The 18,668-nt window shown below is 47.3% G+C and overlaps 1 protein-coding gene across 8 annotated transcripts in view; it reads left to right on the top strand.

The window, feature by feature from the left end:
* lrba (LPS responsive beige-like anchor protein) overlaps nt 1–18,668 on the top strand; it is a 140,701-nt gene that overhangs the window by 37,431 nt on the left and 84,602 nt on the right. For all 8 annotated transcript variants that reach the window (XM_058091546.1, XM_058091551.1, XM_058091550.1 and 5 more), the window contains 5 exons: nt 27–160; nt 546–607; nt 9,106–9,170; nt 10,488–10,596; nt 16,218–16,384. In XM_058091546.1, coding sequence (XP_057947529.1) covers nt 27–160; nt 546–607; nt 9,106–9,170; nt 10,488–10,596; nt 16,218–16,384 — 537 coding nt within the window. The remainder of the gene's footprint in view (nt 1–26; nt 161–545; nt 608–9,105; nt 9,171–10,487; nt 10,597–16,217; nt 16,385–18,668) is intronic.

Here is an 18,668-nt window from a genome sequence, read left to right as displayed (position 1 = left end):
ATCATGCACTCTTCCTCCTCTCCTAGCATCTCGGAGCGTCTGGAGCACGCCCTGGAGAAGGCAGCCCCCCTGCTGAGAGAGATCTTTGTGGACTTTGCCCCCTTCCTCTCCCGTACGCTGTTGGGCAGCCACGGGCAAGAGCTCCTCATCGAGGGCACCAGTGAGTACACCTTAGCGCTCAAACGATAAGTCCTTGGACTGTTAGCACACTTAGCATACTTCGGCTGTTCTTGGTATATGCAAATATGTATAGAGTGCAGATGATGATGGCGACATGCTGTCCATCGATTGGTGTGTATTAGTGGACATGAAGATGATGTCATGTCATTAGCGGACATGAAGATGATGTCATGTCATGGGTGGCATCAATAGTCCATGTGTGCTTGCAGATGGCCGTGTTAGATCATCCGTGTAAGGATCAGCACTTAACACCAAGCACTCTGCTTTGGTAAACCGATCCTGGTTCTTTGTTGTAGACCCCCCCCCCCCCCCCCCAAGCAGATCAGACTCCCCAAATGTCACTCATCTTGTGTTTGTGTCTCCAGGCTTGGTGTGCATGAAGTCCAGCAGCTCGGTGGTGGAGCTCGTCATGCTTCTGTGTTCACAGGCAAGTGTGTCGTCTTTATCTCGTCTCTCATGGCTTTCCCAGATGTGCGTTTGATTTATCCACCTGGACTGCAACAAATCAACAACAACGGAAAGGTCGAACGGAGAGCCAATCAAATCACCCATCTCTCTCTCTCCGCTCACGTCCCTTCGATACAAAGCGCCTTCGGGCCGCAGATACGGACTCCAGGGTCAAGGGTGGGTGACCTGTCCACGTGCCCTTTGACCCTGGCCCTTGCCGCCTGGGCCGCAGTGATGAGGATGGTTGATGAAGATTGGATAAGCAACATCACTCGCACACATCTTTACACCGTCCCTGTAGAGTGGCAACACACACACACACACTGCTCATAGGAGTCAAACTACATGTAAGTACACATTGCATGTTGAGTACTATACATTTGTACATGTTGGTAAGTCTGCATTGTAATGAAAAGCTCTCGCGCCCCTCCCTGACCGTTCCCAGTGGCCCCGCATGGGGGCCCGCTCCACTACTTGCTATGCTCATACCTGACCATATATGCTGAAGGACAGTTGTGTAGCATGATTTACAGTGTTAATCTGTATAAATAATACTGCATATTCTTGATCTTTTCCTCAGTAGAAATACTGATCAATATATCTGTTGACACATTTCAATCATGACAGCCCCAGTATCGAATTTAAGTGAGGTGTGTTTGAGATGGGGGTCCATCATTGCAAAAAGTATATGCATGTAGTATTTAGCCTTGAGAAGATATGTGTCAGCTGCTGTATGTTAATGATATCAGCATGGGAATCATCATAGTACACCTTTTACTTTTACAGCTGAAGAAAAACTACCTTTACTTTTTATCAGTAAAGATAAAGTATTGTGGCCCAGACTCCCATTTCTCCCGATTACTCAGCCGGCTCCATCTGGAACGTGGCCCATTGCGCATCTATTTGGATGGCGGTGGATGCCGAGGGGGGTGGGGGGGCAGTGGCAGTCTGTAATGCAGCTATTTGTCATATCTGTCTGCCTGTTGTTTCATGCTAATCTAATCAAAGCCCAAATCTCTACACCTTCCTTCCCCAAGCTTGGCTTATTTCTCCATTCTGCTTTCAGCATCACCATCCAATCTGTGCGCACGGGCACACACACACACACACACACACACACACACACACACACACACACACACACACACACACACACACACAGGTTTTGAGAGACAGAGGGGCAGCCATTGGGATTGGCTAGCTTGGTGTTGATTGCTTCCATAAATCATCCAAGTGAAATTCTCTCCCAGCTAATGCAAATGTAATTTTATTGTCGCCTTCAAAAAAGGAGTGCAAGTGCAAGTGGTGGGGGGTGAGGGGGGGGGCGTGAAAGTGAAAGCAGGGACAGACTTTCCTGGAGGCTAAATGACAACTTATCATTATTTGTGTTTGTTCTCCTCGTGGGTTAACGAGCTAGCGAGTGTGATTGATGATATCATTTAGCCCCCCCCCCCCAGTGTAGGAAGTGGCCCTTTCTCACTCACAGGAAGCACCTCCACGGCCATCTTGGCGTTAGATGAGAGTGAAAGGAGATGATTTAGATTGATTTACCAAAGCGCCCCCCCCCCCCCCCCCCCCCCACACTCCTCACGGGGCGATGGCGATAGCGCTCCCTGTCTGAGACGTTGTCATGAATTTGCCCGTGCTTTGAGATGGAGTGGATGCGGGGTGAAGGGTCAGGAGGCGAGGGACTCGGAGCAGTTTTTAATCAGGGACCCCATGAAAGTTGCATTGAGGAGGGGATGCTAAAGCGCCCTTTGATGGCCAAAGCAGGACAATTAAAGGAGCATTTTCATCAGACATAAAGCCTTTGGGTGGCGGCCGAGCCTTCCTGCTATCGATTCTTAGTCAAGACACAAAGTAGACGCTACGTGTTCTATTACGTGCTAGTCTTTCACCAAAGTCCTTTTACTAACCCCCTTGTCTTCTGTTCGAGTGCTGCGGTCTACTTGTGTACGCCGTCTACACGACACCTTGGACTTGATGCCCGATATCGGCATTAATTTGATACTTGGTACATTTGGTACATTAACTACATAGTACATTTGGTGCCTGGTACATGGTACTTTTGATAGTTTCTAGTAGAAGTTAGTTTTGACTTGACTTGCTTGTGTGTACTAGGACCTTGCTTCTCAAACAGTGGGGTGGCCACGGGGGTTGCAGTGAACTGTCAAGGGGGGGGGGCATGAGAGGCAGGGTTGAATCAGTACAGTCAGTACAGACCTGCCAACATGTATGAATTTGTAGTACTCAACATACAATTTCACCTTTGAATATGCGTATGCGTACTGCTGTCCATGTGTTTACTGTTTGGGCTTCAGTCTGTACGCTAAAGACAAATATCACTTACAACTCGGGGCGGGGGGGGGGGGGTGCCAAACATCTGTGTCCCCCGGTGGGGGCATGATGAAGTCATTGGGAAGCATTGGGAAACGGTATGTAAACATCGGTAGAAGGCGAAGTACCTGTTGGAAGTTTTCTCACATTTCAATTCAACACGCTGCCTAAAGAGGACATTTCCTGTCATAAATGATGCACTATGATGAGAGGAAGTGCTCGTCCTCCTCCTACAGCACTAGGAGAAGACATTTCATCAGTTAGTGGACAGTCTACCTCGTCTACTGTGAGAAGAGCACCATCCATCTCCCCGGTAGCTGCATTGGGCTCCTGTAGATCAGCCATTATTGTCCAGCCCTCCGTCACCCCATCCATCCTTCACGCATTTGTCACCAATGCATCCTCTACATGATGCAAGGAAGGAAGGAAGGGTTCCATAACACCCAAGCACTCATAGGACACTTTCCAGTATTCTGGTATTAGTGAGAGAACTTCAACTAAAGTCACACTTCCCTTCATGGATTAGGTAGTATATGTATTCACACCACATCAACACATTTTTTAATGTCACAGCTTTATTCCAAAATGGATGAAATAAATGTTTTTTCTCAAATTCTACACACAACACCCCATAAGGGAAATGTGAAAGAAACGCTCCGGAGAAGGTTTTCATCCAGGATGTCTCTGTACATTGCTGTCCTCTTTCCCTCCATCCTGACTACTCTTCCTTCTTCTGCTGCTGAAGAACAAGCCTAAGAATGATGGTGCCACCACCATGCTGCACTCTAGGGATGCTATTGGTCTGCTGATGAACGATTCCCAGTTTTCTTCAAAGTATGAAGTGATGAAGGTATTAGTCCAGTATGAAGTGATTAATGTATTAGCGGAGTATGAAGTGATGAAGGTATTAGAGGAGTATGAAGTGATGAAGGTATTAGAGGAGTATGAAGCGATGAAGGTACTAGCGGAGTATGAAGCGATGAAGGTTTTAGCGGAGTATGAAGCGATGAAGGTATTAGCGGAGTATGAAGGCATTAGCGGCGTATGAAATGATGAAGGTATTATCAGAGCGGAAGTAGATGTAGTAGATGAAACAGTTGATTCGTCGAGTATGAAGTGTCGATAGAAGACTTTCAATAACACAGCAAAAGATTAGCATGAGCATTAGCATGAAGAATGGGTTGCTTGAACAATCCATCACCAAAGTTTAGTCTCTGACATTTTGATCTGTGTACTTGGTACTTGTGTGTGTGTGTACTGGATGGTACGCCAGGAAGTATGTTGCACTTCCTGCAGGGGAAGTGATGGTAGGGCAGGATGCGACGTTGCCGTGTGAAGGCAGGCGGGGGTGCGCCCGTGCGGGACGGTGTACGGAAGCCCCCTGAGGTCCAAAAAGATTCCTACTTGCACTTTGCTTGACGTGGAATGTGGCCTCATCGTGAATTCATCAAGCCAGCGGTCATATTTCTCCTTTTGCTCCTGCGAGCGAGGCTTTGATGGATCAGTCGCAGACCATGTTGAGCGAACCTGGGGTGGGGGCGGCCAGAGGTGAGAATAGTAGTGGCGAGGAACGCGCACCACGCTGCGCAGGCTGGCGGGTGCACAAGGGTTCAAGATGAGTGCAAATCAAAGTGTTATTCTTCCCTCCTTGCCCCCCCAGCACCCCCTTTCAGCCATCGTTCTCCACTTGAGAGGCTGACGCTGGAAAGGTAGCCCCCGTGAGACGTAGAGAAAACAGGCTAACACCAACTGGTACTTCATGTTGCCAGCTATGTGTGTTGTGCTGGGTGGGGGTGGATGGGGTTGCCTCCTGACAGGAAGGAAGTCTTGCTGAGAAGGCAGAATCTCCTGAAAGTAAAAGTTGTCTATCATATATGATGTGGTTTTTATTGACTGAACAGCCTGAGCACCCGCTTTATTATGTAGGCTGCAAAGCTAGGATGGTCTTTCATTTGACTGACGACCCCCTCCTGCCTGAAACGAGTTTTCTTACCTTGTTGGGGAGCCTCTGTAGGGCGTGTTGAGAAGGTGGTTCAGGTCTGTGGCCAGTGATTGATGTTCTCATAGCAAAGGTTCATCCTGTCATCCCTGGTCCTGCTTGAAGACTTTGTCGCACTCTGGATGGCGCTTACATCTTTGAGCTTTTTAACCAGGCTTTGAAACACAAGGAAACAATTACCTTTGCCCCGTCCACAAAAAAGAGCAAATGTTTCACCCGTGACCTCTGCTTTGCACCTTTGCTGGTGACATTTACAGTTTAGCTTTACGAGTCAAGTCAAAGCCAGCCTCAGGAAGTTTGGTCATGGGAATGCTGCAGTTGTTGCATTGGAATACATCACGGAGTACAGAAGGCCAGGAATAGTATTAACTAAATGCTCTTGAGTCGGGACTCGAACATCTCTACTGAGGTAGCAGCTCTAATATCAGCAGGTAGGACATTCCACATAGGGTAGAACTACTTTGTAGACCAGTAGCAGGCCCTTAAATGATGAACTGGGAGCCAGGGCACGTTGGCTCGTACTGGAGAAATATGGTCAAACGTACGCGTCCTCGTAAGAAGTCATGCTGACTGCAGGCTTTTCAAACATGCGGTCGGAAGAGCAGAAAGCAACGTAGGACGGTCATCAAGGTTGAGTTCTTTGGATGGTGTGGACAGCGGACTTACCGCACCTTGGCCAGTTAACTGTTGGCAACGTGCTATATAAATACATTTGACCTTGACCTTGACCTTGAGACGTCACAGTGAGTCTGTGTTAGAAAAAAAGTCTCTGGAAGCGAGCGTTCAGAGCCATCCCCGAGTTCTTTCAGGACTGACTTCCAAAGGCACGGAGCTCATAGACAGATAGTCATAGATAGACTTCCTTTATTGTCATTGCACAAAAACACAGTAGTGAAATTGCCAACGAAATGTCGTTGCCTGGCTCCTATATAACAGACACAAAAGAAGATAAGTAATAATAAATAATGATGTGAAACGTTGGCATGGTGGAACACGACATCTATATAGCTATGACATCATCACGGCATCATAACCTTTCACCAATGAGGGGGGCCACGCTGTGTTTTGGTGGTGCCTTGTGGAGGCGCTCCAGCCAGCAGCGTCTCAGACTGCTTGTTGATGACGAATGCATGACTTTCTTTTTTCGTGCATGTTGTTAGGATGCATACAAAGGAAAAAAGTACCTCACAAAGAATAGCCATCATTCCATCCCATAACATGCAGTAGCTACTTGGCTCCAAGTCGCCAGCATTCTCCAACATTAAAACAAAAAGATGGATTGAAATATCATCCCTTGTAACTTGTGTGCATGTTTCTGCTGTTTATGTGAAGATGAGGTTAAGGTTTTTTGGGTATTTTCCCTCCATATTATAATATGGGGGGAAAAGGCTGGGAAAAGTCCAGTTGTTGTGATGTGTAAAACAAAGTATGCAACTGTGTTTTTTCTTGTGGCGTGTATTGTCTTCAAACCATGTCAGAAGTGCTGCGGCAGCGTTCCAATTGCCATAATGATATGACGTAATATGACGTCATCACTATTGACTTCCTCCTCCTCAAGTCAAATACTTGTGATTATGAGCAGCGTCACCAAAAGCACAAACGACGTATTTAGTCTTTGTCCGTGGGCCAGCCCTGCTGTTTGAAAGCGTCTCCGCTCAGGGTCTGCTTTTCCTCAGCGGTATATTTGGATGTTGATTACGGATAATCAGCTGTAATGACGGAAGCGCATGGCGTGTGTGCTTAGACTCAACGCCACGGTGGGGGAACACGGCACAATGAAAATCCACTCGGGCTCAAGGGACCGCCCACACTTTTGGGCGCTATCATCTGCCGGGAGGTCAGGTTAAAGGTGAGAGGTCACAAATGGCTTCTTGTATCCTCTCATCAGGGGCGCTGTGGTCACGGCCCCCTATCGCGGCCATAAAAGCTGTGACACGGCTGACCAGGGCAGCCCAAAAATCCAATATTCCATCACCGACTGACCTGCTCCCGTTTGCTTTCTGGAATCGGGGTCATCGCTCTTTGAATTCAAGTAGAAGTCGCCGTCTGGGCTGCCGATAATGACGCCATTAGTCTCGTGTCCACAAAATGCCGATGACCGTCGTCGGATCTCATTCCAAGCCTCGGACTTTCTCATTCTGGAAGGAAAACGCCTGCTGCTTACTGGTCTGGAATCCATACGCCGTCCAATTGACCACACGCAGCTTCCAGTGTTTGGAACCATTTCTCTGCTGGTGCTGGTACTGGTACTGGTGCTGGAGGAACACCAAAGTTCTCCTCCAGCTCTGCCTCCTGCTTTGGTCATACCAATAGACATGTCAAAGGCTGTAGAGTATTTAGAAGAAATCACATCAGGAAATGTAATGTTTGTGCTTTTCTGCTCCTCCAGAGAGTGCGGCTCTATTTATGGCTGGACTTCCTGTGGTGTTTATTTGAAATCCGGTCTGGAATATTCCCACCGGCCACAGGTTAACACTCATGTTTAATGTCCTTCAACTTCAACCATCGGGGCCTCCAGGCTTCTCTCGCACGCTTTCTTCCAGTATGGGCTCCTTTATTCTCTTCTATGCGGACCCTATTGTAAACACGCTCAATGCCAATCGCGTCCTTCAGGACACAAAGCAGTTGTGAGTCGGAGGTTAAGTGCGGCGTCGTGTGCGTGACGTGCGGTCGGCTGCAGAGTGACGCTGCACAGGAATGACTTGTCTTTCTTGAAGCCGTAATTGGCTTTGATGGCTTTTTTACCATTCGCTGTGTGGAACATCACGTATAGCGTGACTTTAGACCAGGACTTCTCCCAGCGGGATCCTTCCTTCCACGTTCCAGCGCTGATAGGCGGCATCCCGGTGGGCTTCCTACGTTTCCCCCAAGTTATCTCTCAAGTTGTTGTTGTTTGTATGTCCAACTATTAACCCTTTCCTCATTTCTTATTGATCATCATTTCCAGTCTGTGAAGCTTGACGTAGTTACGTTGTTTCATTTTGCCATAACCTGATATGTCGGAAAACCAATTGTGGCTAAAAAGGGCCCAGCTCTGGTCCCCGTGTACTTTGATGAAAAGTCTTGTGAATTTGCTTCGGGTAATTGTGGCTGAGAAGTGGACTGAAAAAGGGAAGCAGCGGGTCTTTATATCCTGCTTGTCATTTAGTTGGGTAGACTCGAGCTGTTTGTAGATCCTGTTGAACACGCTCAGTACTTCCCTGGAGAATGACATTGATTAAGTTAGGTGTACTCAAGTTTAGTTTTGTCAATGCACTTTACATTTGAGTATTTGCACACACGATTGAGTGGTTAGCATGCTAGCCACGCAGTTAGGATCTCCCCTTGGCATCTCGTTATTCACTTTTTTACCCGGTTAATTGCTGTTAAAGCAACGTGATGATTGGAAAAATGTTGGTCTAACAGGGAATAATTCAGATAAACCCGAAGCCGTACCTAACTTAGTTTAAACATGCAGAAAACAATGTGATCTTTCCAATCTTTGTAAGTGAGGAATGGATGGAACATATTATTCATGTCCACTTCCTGTACATCCGGGTGAGATTGAATTCCACCGTGTTTCTTACTTTCCGCATCAAATAGCTGACCCTGGCCACTTTCTTTGGCCCCATGGCAGGTTATGTTGCATCCACACTTAATTGAAGAAGTGTGGATGATTATTTTGGCCCCCGGCTAGTGTGGAATCAAGCGGGGTTGTTTCATGCACTGCTGTAATAAAATGTAGCCTACAGGCAAAAATCCTGGTGAATATTTGTCAAAACGACTTGGCTACGAAAAGCTGTCAGCCTGCTAGCTTCCTAATGTGAGTGGCTCCCCCGGCAAAGGCAAGCCACTGATATATTTTTATACTGGCATGGGGGGGAGGGCTCATTGGTATGAAGCAGTGTGTAATATGTGATGTTTTTCTTCTTTCACATGAGCTTTTTCACGCATACGACTTCAACTCCCCAGGGAGGAAGTGAGCGGGAGGGGAAAAAAGCTTGCCGAGGTTCAGACAGGCCTCATAACCTTGTTGCTTTATTATTCTTTTGACGCTTGTGTCCGAGGCGTTGAAATGTGCCAGCAGAACATGAGAGCCGATGACCTTGTTGCCCAAGCAACAAATCCTTTCTCAAGTGTTTGCTTTTTGTCTTTGCTTGCAGGAGTGGCAGAACTCCATCCAGAAGAATGCTGGTCTGGCGTTCATCGAGCTGGTCAACGAAGGCAGGTGAGGAAGTGGGCGGCGACGTCATCAGTGAAAAGCATCGTCATTTGGTTGTTTGCAACAGATTTCTTCTGCTTTTCAAAGCACGTTGTCTTGGAGAACAGGAGAGGTGGAAACATGGTGGAACCTGGCCTTTCCATGGAACCTGGCCTTTCCATGCCAGAGTTCTACGTGAAAATGTCAGAACATGTCTGGGTTTTACGTGGACCATCATACAACCAAACAAAGCATCCATACGTTGCTGGATGACGTGTGAAGACTGGCCAGTGCTTATTTGGTCGTAGAAGGCACACAGAACCACGAGCAACTGGGTTTCTATCTCCTTCCTTCCTTCCTTCCTTTTAATAAGGCTTGTGAGCCAAAGAGGTGTTCAAGTGCACTGCGTATTTGTAGCTACCATGACATGAGGATATTGAAGACAGTGGTATCCAAGCAAGTAGCTCACCAAAGGTGGAAACATGAGTGCTATCAAGTATTTACGCTCCACTGCTATCTTGGTATCTGCAGCAACAATCACCTTCTGACCTTCTGACCTTCTGACCTTCTGACCCAGAATGCAAGCAAAGGAATAAAAAGTCAGCAAGTCAAACATTTATGTGAAACACGTATGTTAGAGAGTTAAAACGTCAGTGGGGTGACCAAGGTTATGATAGCGTGACAATGTCGTGTCATGTCTGGCAGGGGCCATGATGGACATGAAGGATACGCTTACTCAGTGTAACAGGATGCAAAGTATCGTTATTGATGTGGATGCAGAGGCGTGGTTACCGAGAGCAGGACCGGGGTCAGGGCCAGAGAGGCTACTGAGGGCCCCCGCGCCTCCGCGCCTCCGCTCCCCTGCTGCCCTGCGCTGCAACAGCAGGCTTAGGTTACAGTCTTCCCCTCCACCAAACTGCGGTCCTCTCTCAGCCCCAGCTCCCACCCCAGCCCTCCTCCTCGGCCCCCATTCTGTTATTCTTCCACTTTACACTGTGCCGCCCTTCGGGGGCTGCGGCGAGGGCTTTCTCTTGCACAGCGTGCGTCTTTGATCAACACAGATAAGCCCGACGCTCGTGTGCAGCAACGCCAGGCACAGCGCTGCCCTCTTGTCAGATGCATATCATTAACAAATCAATTAGCATCCGCGCCCCAGGATGCCGCTCACGCCAAAATGACATTTTCCGCTGATTTAGTCACGCTTATTCTCATGCTTTTTAGTCATGCCTCTTCCAGCATGCTTTTCCACTCCCTCCTGCCACAGGCAGCCGGGATCAAAATGGGAAGATGAATAAGAATAAAGTGATGCTATTTGCTAAGCATGCCAATGTTCTTCACCACCAGACTGCTGAGTCACACCATGAAGGACCACCTGGTCCGCGTGGCCAACGAAGCCGAGTTCATCCTCAGTCGACAGAGGGCTGAAGACATTCATAAGCACGCTGACTTTGAGGTAGGAACTTTCATCCCAGCATTATTCCATTTCTTAGTGCTAAAGCTTTATTTTTTTATTATTATTTGATCTACCTATTTTTTCATGATTTTAGTTTCATCATAATTTGTTTCATCATATTCATAAAATGAATTCAAATATTTCTAGTTGTTGAATAATATAAATAAACCAAAACAAAAGTACTTGAGAAATGAGGCCAAAGCAAATATTATTCCTTCATCTTCCATTATTATTTTCTTCTGATGTCTTTGTTTGAATAAGCTATGAAAAATGTTTTTTGGTTTCCCTGTTGGTTTGAAGGCTATCCATGTGTTGTAAGGAAACAGAGCTAAGATAAGATAATTCCAGGTTTCCAGCACAGTAGCACACCAGCAGATGAGCACAAATGCAAATCAGAAATTGTATGCATACGTATATTCTATATATACTGGTATCTAGAATGGAGCCGTTTCTATTCTAGTCTGACAACTGCAGGAAGAAAAGCAAACAAAGCTGACCCAGTTTGATGCCCTAAATGAGGTCACCAATATTTCATCGTCCTTTCAATTCCTAATCATAACAATAAAAAGTGATGAGTATGGACTACATTTGGGTATCTTATTAACAAGCTAACATTTCCACGGAAATTTCATCCCAATGATTTGGCTTTTTATTGGCCTGTTGGATCATCGATGCACTTTGTTTTGGAATTTGCCAGGATTTGGGGTTGGGGGCTTGGAATGCAATGAAAGCCTCCATGGGGCGACCCTCTGTTGGGAAGGGGTCGCATCGCAAGCTGAGCCTCTGAGAGGAGCCGATTGGGCAACGCAAGTCAAGCTGATGTTTGCCAAACGAGCGAGAGGACGTGGCGCTCGGCATTGAACCTTGTTACCGTACCTGCCCGCCCCGCCTGAAACATTATTATGCATTCTTAGAATAGAATATTTATTCTGCCGATGAGCACGAAGAACGTGAGCATCAGGGTCGTAAGGGTTCTCCTCTTGAATGTTTGTCTTCCATAGCCTGGCATCGGGACAGACCCTGCGGTTGGGGTGCCAGGGTTCTGTCCAGGGTCAAAGGTTAACCCTTGAGTGGAGGAACAACTTCTAGAAGATTTCATTGCATCTTCCCCTCCAAACTTCAATCAAATGGCATCTGTTGTTCGTCCTCAAAACCAGGGTTGCTGCCCCCCCCCATAAGTCATGCTCTTATATTGCTGTATTGATTTTTCCTCTGAGCTCAGTTTCAGCCTGATGGCTTTCATTTTCTGCTGCCACAATAAAAATAAGAGCAACAATGAAACATGCCCCCACCCCACCTCACCTCTTCCCCCTCTCGCACCAATAGGGTGGGGGTGTGATGGTTCACCTTTGCCTTTTCTAACAGCATTATTTCTGTCTTTTGTGCTGTGCCAGCTTTGACGGTACGAACTCTTGTCAACTGAGATGGTGGCGATACCATCATCCATGTGCGACATTGGCCCATACCATATGGATGGGGTGGATGGGGTGGAGACTATAGCGCTATGGGTCGGGGTCGCTGGCATATAGGTCATCATTGTATTCGTGTGAAAGTATTTGGGTACTACTCCATTTCATTGCTGCACGTTTGGAGTATTGGAAATGAAGAGAATCAAAGAATAGTAATACATCTTTACCAAGTAGAATGAGACTGACAGCTGTCAACTATTGCTCTCTTTTCTGACAACATTTCAGTAGTACTACTACTACTACTGTCTTAGCAAGCACATCTCCAGCAAAAACTCTTGATGCTCTTCTCTGCTCATTTCTCCTCATGTGTTTCATTTAATGCTTGGATTCCAGAAGTACTATCAAATATTCTTTGAGCCTTCGGTGAGCTCCACTGGTGAGCTAGAAACATGTCACCATCATCTTGACCTTCATCAAACAAATAGTGGCGCCATTAGTACAATAGTCGTTCTTTGTGGGACAAAAGAGAGTTCCCAACTAACTGCATTGCAGCTGCAATGCTACTCTGGCAAAGGTTAGGTTATCCATCCATGTTTTTTGTGACTGGCTTGGAAAGGCATTTATTGGCATAAGCCAAACACGTTTATGGAAAAGGGCAGCCCTCAGTCTCTCCAAGAGGCCAGCAGAATGTTAGCGTACCTTCTTGTTGTTCTCCACAGCGCCACGCTTTGCTGCCGTCTGCCCTCAGTCTCCTCTTGGATGATGGCAAATAAAGTCCGATGTGTCGGGGCATCTTGCCAGTGTTTTTATGAACGGTGACTTTGGGCTCCTTCAGCCAAGAACATGCAAGCGGTGTCTTCGTCAGGCTACGAGGGTCCAGGAGATGCCTTTTGTGTCAGTCACACTTGGAGGGGAAGTGGGAGGGAGGGAACTGAGTGATCTTTCCTCCTGGGGAGTTAGCTTATTCCAGCCAAGCTTCGGGTGACGTAGATGAAGATGGGGCCAAATCCAATTACCTTTTAGGGCTTCTTTATCTAATAGAATCCTTTCACGTGAAGGGAATCTACAGATTGGACACACAACAAATGATGCTGGCTGATATCTGGCGGAGGGAAAGGGGCGGCCGAGGACAGAAAGAGAGAGAAATCGAAGTCCTCTTTTTATGGGGCTGTTCATTAGGGATGAAATGTGGTGCTCTGTGGGCCACAAGGGCAGATAAGAAGGTCCAGATACGGGACGGTGAGCAAGACCCATGTCATTTTTATTCTTCTTTTCCCCCCATTTCACATAAAACCACACTCACCTTGATGTCTTATCAGGGCTTATGCGGCGTCATCAAGAAGGCGGCACTCTCGGCTCCTTCCTGGGACTCAAACACCCGTAGTGAGGCCGCAAGGAGGCACTTTGTCCCATATTACCCTGAGAACTAACGCTAGTATGGAAAAGCTCATTGGTTTCCATCGGACAGCTTGACACAGACTACTCCAAACCAAACCTATTGAGCTTTCTTCACTTGCTTGCCTGGGCAATGTGATGATTTTTTATTTCACGGGGGCCAGAATTCCTGCTACTGGCTATATCGTATGACCTTAAATGACCTTCATTTAGGTCAGGGTTTCACTCGGCTTTTCAAGAGAACATATGCCATCGGTGAAACCGGTCAAGGACGTCCAGGTGGCACCCAAGGGGGCTCCAAGTCGGACATTAGTCGGTGAACCCGGTGTCTTCCACCGCTGATGGAAGGCCGCTCATCTCACCCAGGAATTCAACCATCCTTTGGGTTATTAGCTTGGCACTGTGACTGCCACGTACATACGTGCCATTAGCTTAGCATAGCTGGGTGGCCCTGGCGTCTCGGGGTTGGGCAGGCGGGGGCTGGGCTTCCATGAGGAGGAGATATGTAGCTAAGCGTGGCTAGGCTAGATGCTTCCATGAGGAGGAGCTATGTAGCTAAGCGTGGCTCGGCTAGATGCTTCCAGATGCTTCCATTCCAGGAGTGAGGATGAGGATGAAGTGGATGTCATGTGATCCTCCAAGAGGAAGAAAATGGATATCATGTCAAGGGCGTCATTTCAGGATGGAAGTGGTTGTCAGTCATTGTACTTTAAACCCTAATTTTTCTCCTCTCCAGCCTGCCCCCCCCCCCCCCCCCCATTGTCTGAATTCCCCTGGCTGTGTTTTATGTTGCAATTTGAAAAGTCCAGGCCAAGAGATCAAGTGTCAGAGCATCTTTGTTGGAAAACAATTGTAGCACCCGCTTTTATTTTGCCCCCCCCCAACGCCCCCATTGTGTTCCTATTTGTACATGTAGTGTATTTGCATTGTGTCACATCAGTCAAGCAAGGACAAGCCTGATGTCTTCCTTTGGACACGTTCCCCCTCGACCCACTTTGGAAATGAAAGCCTACGGGAGTGCTTGTCAGCACGCCAGAAATTGGACAGCCCACTCCTTGGGATTGGGAGGGGGGGCGGCCCGTGTGGCACCCCCGTCAGAGCATTCAAAATAGAAGGCTTTAATAACGCTGGCGCTTCTTGTTTCTTCACCTCTGAGCCTCAACTATCCTCCCCCCTCTGCTCCCCCCCACCCGCACAGTGTGCCGCACCCCCCCACACCCCCTCTCTGTCACTCTAATTGATAAACATGGGTGTGATATCGTGTAATGAGCCTCTGTTCTCCTGCCAATTACACTGGTTAACCCACACGCACGGGGTGGGGGGCGTGAGGCATCATGTGACAAGTACAGCATTTAGATAATGATGAGGCTCAACTCACCCCCCCCCCCCCCATTTATTTGCATGCACCAGCATCCACTGGCTTTCATCTATGCGCAGTAAAGCTGCAATACTGCAATAATGCAATACACAAGCAGACACTTGTCATACCGCATGGCTTTGTGTCTTCGTGACTTGGCGTCCTCGTGTCTTTGTGACTTGGTGTCCTCGTGTCCTCATGTCTTTGTGTCTTCGTGACTTGGTGTCCTCGTATCCTTGTGTCTTTGTGTCTTCGTGACTTGGTGTCCTCGTGTCCTCATGTCTTTGTGACTTGGCGTCCTCGTGTCCTTGTGTCTTTGTGTCTTGGTGTCCTCGTATCCTTGTGTCTTTGTGACTTGGTGTCCTCATATCCTCATGTCTTTGTGTCATTGTGACTTGGCGTCCTCGTGTCCTTGTGTCTTTGTGACTTGGCGTCCTCGTATCCTCATGTCTTTGTGTCATTGTGACTTGGCGTCCTTGTGTCCTTGTGTCTTTGTGTCTTCGTGACTTGGTGTCCTCGTATCTTCATGTCTTTGTGTCTTCGTGACTTGGCGTTGATGATGGCGTTGATGTTTCCACGTGCTGACCTATGAATGTAGTTGGAATGTTGGATTCCCGTGTTAAAACCATGCCAAAGTTTCAGATGGTTAGCTTTGTGATGTCACAGAGGGCCAGACTTCCTTAACCTGTGTATATATATATATATATAAGCCAAACAAGCTCAGGCAGACGTTATTATTTATGGTGATTCGCAGCAAGAGGAAAATATTTTCATCTGTCAATGGCATTTCACACGGGACTGATTTTGTGAGCATGAATGTAAAATATCCGCCAAACTGATGCTTTCCCGCTCTCGCCGGGAAAGGTGCATTAATTTGGGTCACGCCGTGTGTCCACGCGGCGCACTCATGGCTTCCAAGCTCCACCGCACCAACGGCGTATCCGGTAGTGTGTCCCACAATGAGCACTCTTCCTGGGGCAGGCGAGGTTGCCAAATGTCCCTCTTCTCCTGAGCTCCACCAGCGGCGTGTGACCAATCACAGCAGAGTGGGCGTGTCTGGAGGCGGGCCGTGGGTGGAATAAATTAAGAGTGTTTTGGCGGGAAGCAAGAATCCAAGGAAATACGGCTGGAATAGGTGCAGATTCTGCTAAATCTAAAAAGTTTTCTGCACGGGTTATTGTGTGTAGCTGCTCCATAGGAGTCCACAAGTCAATACAAAGGTCTTTTATTTGATCATAAAAGCTTTATTAAAAGAATAAAAGAAAATAAAGCTGGCACGGCTTTATTTTCAGACGTGTTTGTCCTGTGTGAAGTATCCAGCACGCGTGGGGGGGGGCAGGTCAGCGGTGGCGGGATGGCTGTGAGGACGATGCAAGTTGAAAAGAAGGGAAGGACACATCCCAGGAATGAAGGGCATCACCGGACTTTGACCGTGTCTCCACCCTCCTCTCTTCCCGCAGTCCATCTGTGCCCAGTACGCGGCCGAGAAGAGGGACGAGGAGAAAATGTGCGACCACCTGATCCGTGCTGCCAAGTACCGAGACCACATGACGGCCGTGCAGCTCATCCAGAAGATGGTCAACATCCTGACGGACAAACACGGCGCCTGGGGCAGCTCCTCTATCAGGTAGGAAAATAGGGAGGGAGGGAGAATGCGCCCTGGTGTTTGTGGTACCCTATGCGAGTGTCGCGAGCACGAGCACACGAGGCCTGATCTCTTTTAAATGGAGGTTGTGTTGTGTGAGCTCGCCCTCGAACGTCTCTCATTACCGAGCCTCGTCCTGCTGTGGCACGCTATTGATGCTTTTCCTAATGGCTGCCGATGGGCGCGTGGAGCCCTTGGCACCAGGCCCCGGAGCGCGGTGCTCTTTGAATAAATCCCAATCAGCCCGGTGCCATGACATCAATATTTTTACTCAATGACTGTGATGGTCAGGTGGGGCGGCTGCCTCGCACCCGAGCAGGAAAAACATCTGATGCTGCCAAAAGCCTGCATATTGACCACGTATCAGGAGGGGAAAGATCTTCATGCACGGCCCCTCCCCTCTTCCAACCTACAATCACGTCTTTAAGAGCTACAGGAAGTCTATTGTCCAAAGTTTCCATTCAATTAAGACCGAAGATTATTGTATATACCCTATCTATCAATAGATAATATAGATAATCAATAGGTCATATCTGCACATCGAAACAGTATAGACTAAAAATAGAATCGCAGACAGAATAGCCTGGAGCTGCAAAGTAGGTTTAAAAGAAGGTCTTCTTAGTCTAACAAGACAATAGAAGACGTAGAAGTAAGCTAATCATATCAGTATATTATATCCAGTACATACCCTATGTATAATATCAATATGATATCTGTAATCATATGAGTATATAATATCCAGTACATACCCTATGTATAATGTATAATATCAATATATGATACGTATCTGTAATCATATGAGTATATAATATCCAGTACATACCCTATGTATAATGTATAATATCAATATATGATATCTGTAATCATATGAGTATATAATATCCAGTACATACCCTATGTATAATATATGATATCTGTAATCATATGAGTATATAATATCCAGTACATACCCTATGTATAATGTATAATATCAATATATGATACGTATCTGTAATCATATGAGTATATAATATCCAGTACATACCCTATGTATAATGTATAATATCAATATATGATATCTGTAATCATATGAGTATATAATATCCAGTACATACCCTATGTATAATATATGATATCTGTAATCATATGAGTATATAATATCCAGTACATACCCTATGTATAATGTATAATGTATATGGAGTTTAGGCAGCCTCAGGAGGAAGGAGCTGATTCTTCATTTTGTCCACCAGAGTGTATGCTTGTAATCCTCCGCCCCCCCCCGTGTATGAAAGCGTGTCAGACAAAGGCAGCGTTCCTGCTTTTGTGTCCTTGTGTGTCATGCCATGTCCAGATGTGTGACAGATGGGGTCTACCTGTTATGTCCTACTTCCTGGAGACACAGGTGACCCCCCCCCCCCCCCCCCCCCCCCCCATTTTCTCCTGTTACTTTCTTGCTGTGTGATTTAAGCTGGTGTCCGCTCGGCACCCATGCTGTGTTTGTTCGGGTCGGCCACCATCTTTCACGTACGTGACACCCAAAGTCGTCCCACGGAAATGAGGGCAGATGATGGACGCCGGCTCGCCATCTCCGGGGACGCGCTGTCCTCTTCTCCCTTGTCATACGTCATGGCGTGTACTCAAACACCACTGCACCCCCACATTCAGCAAGCACAGGGCAGTACTGCGCAAAAGAAACTTGAAAGTAGCCAGTGTACAGCTTGGAAGTATTCATGAACACAGCCGTTATTGTCCAACTGTCTGCCAAGATGACTCTGTCTTGTCTACACTGTGCTGAGGAGGCTGCACGAGTGCTGCCGGCGCCGGGGAAGTCAACCGTGAACTCCAACATACACTGTGACATTGGGAAGCAGAGTGGGGGCAGATGGGTCTGACCATCATGGATCAACACCCTTCCAAACCTGCTGGAAACCCTGCTGGAGACCAGCACGCCAACTTCTACCCGATGGACAAGGAAGGTAGACAGGCGGCTGCTCAGCCTGATGCGGGCCACACCAAAGGAGGACATGCTTGTCTTCTTCTTACCGTCTAATACTACTGGCAGTATTTTTCACCCAGGCACTCTTTTGTTCTTGGCTGAGGATTTGAGCATAGCTAGAGGTTGGATTATATTTGACTTTATATTTGACTGATCCCAAATATCGGGATGGTATATCGATGTTCAAGCTAACTATATCGGGATATAAGTTTGTGGTTCCTTGTCGCCCAGCCTCAAGTTTCCTTCACCTCGACTCAAGCGCATCCTTGAAGATGGAATTCCACAGGGACA

The sequence above is a fragment of the Doryrhamphus excisus genome, chromosome 1 (genome assembly GCF_030265055.1).
Source record: "Doryrhamphus excisus isolate RoL2022-K1 chromosome 1, RoL_Dexc_1.0, whole genome shotgun sequence".
NCBI classification, from domain to species: Eukaryota; Metazoa; Chordata; class Actinopteri; order Syngnathiformes; family Syngnathidae; genus Doryrhamphus; species Doryrhamphus excisus.
This window is presented reverse-complemented; position numbering and strand designations above follow the sequence as displayed.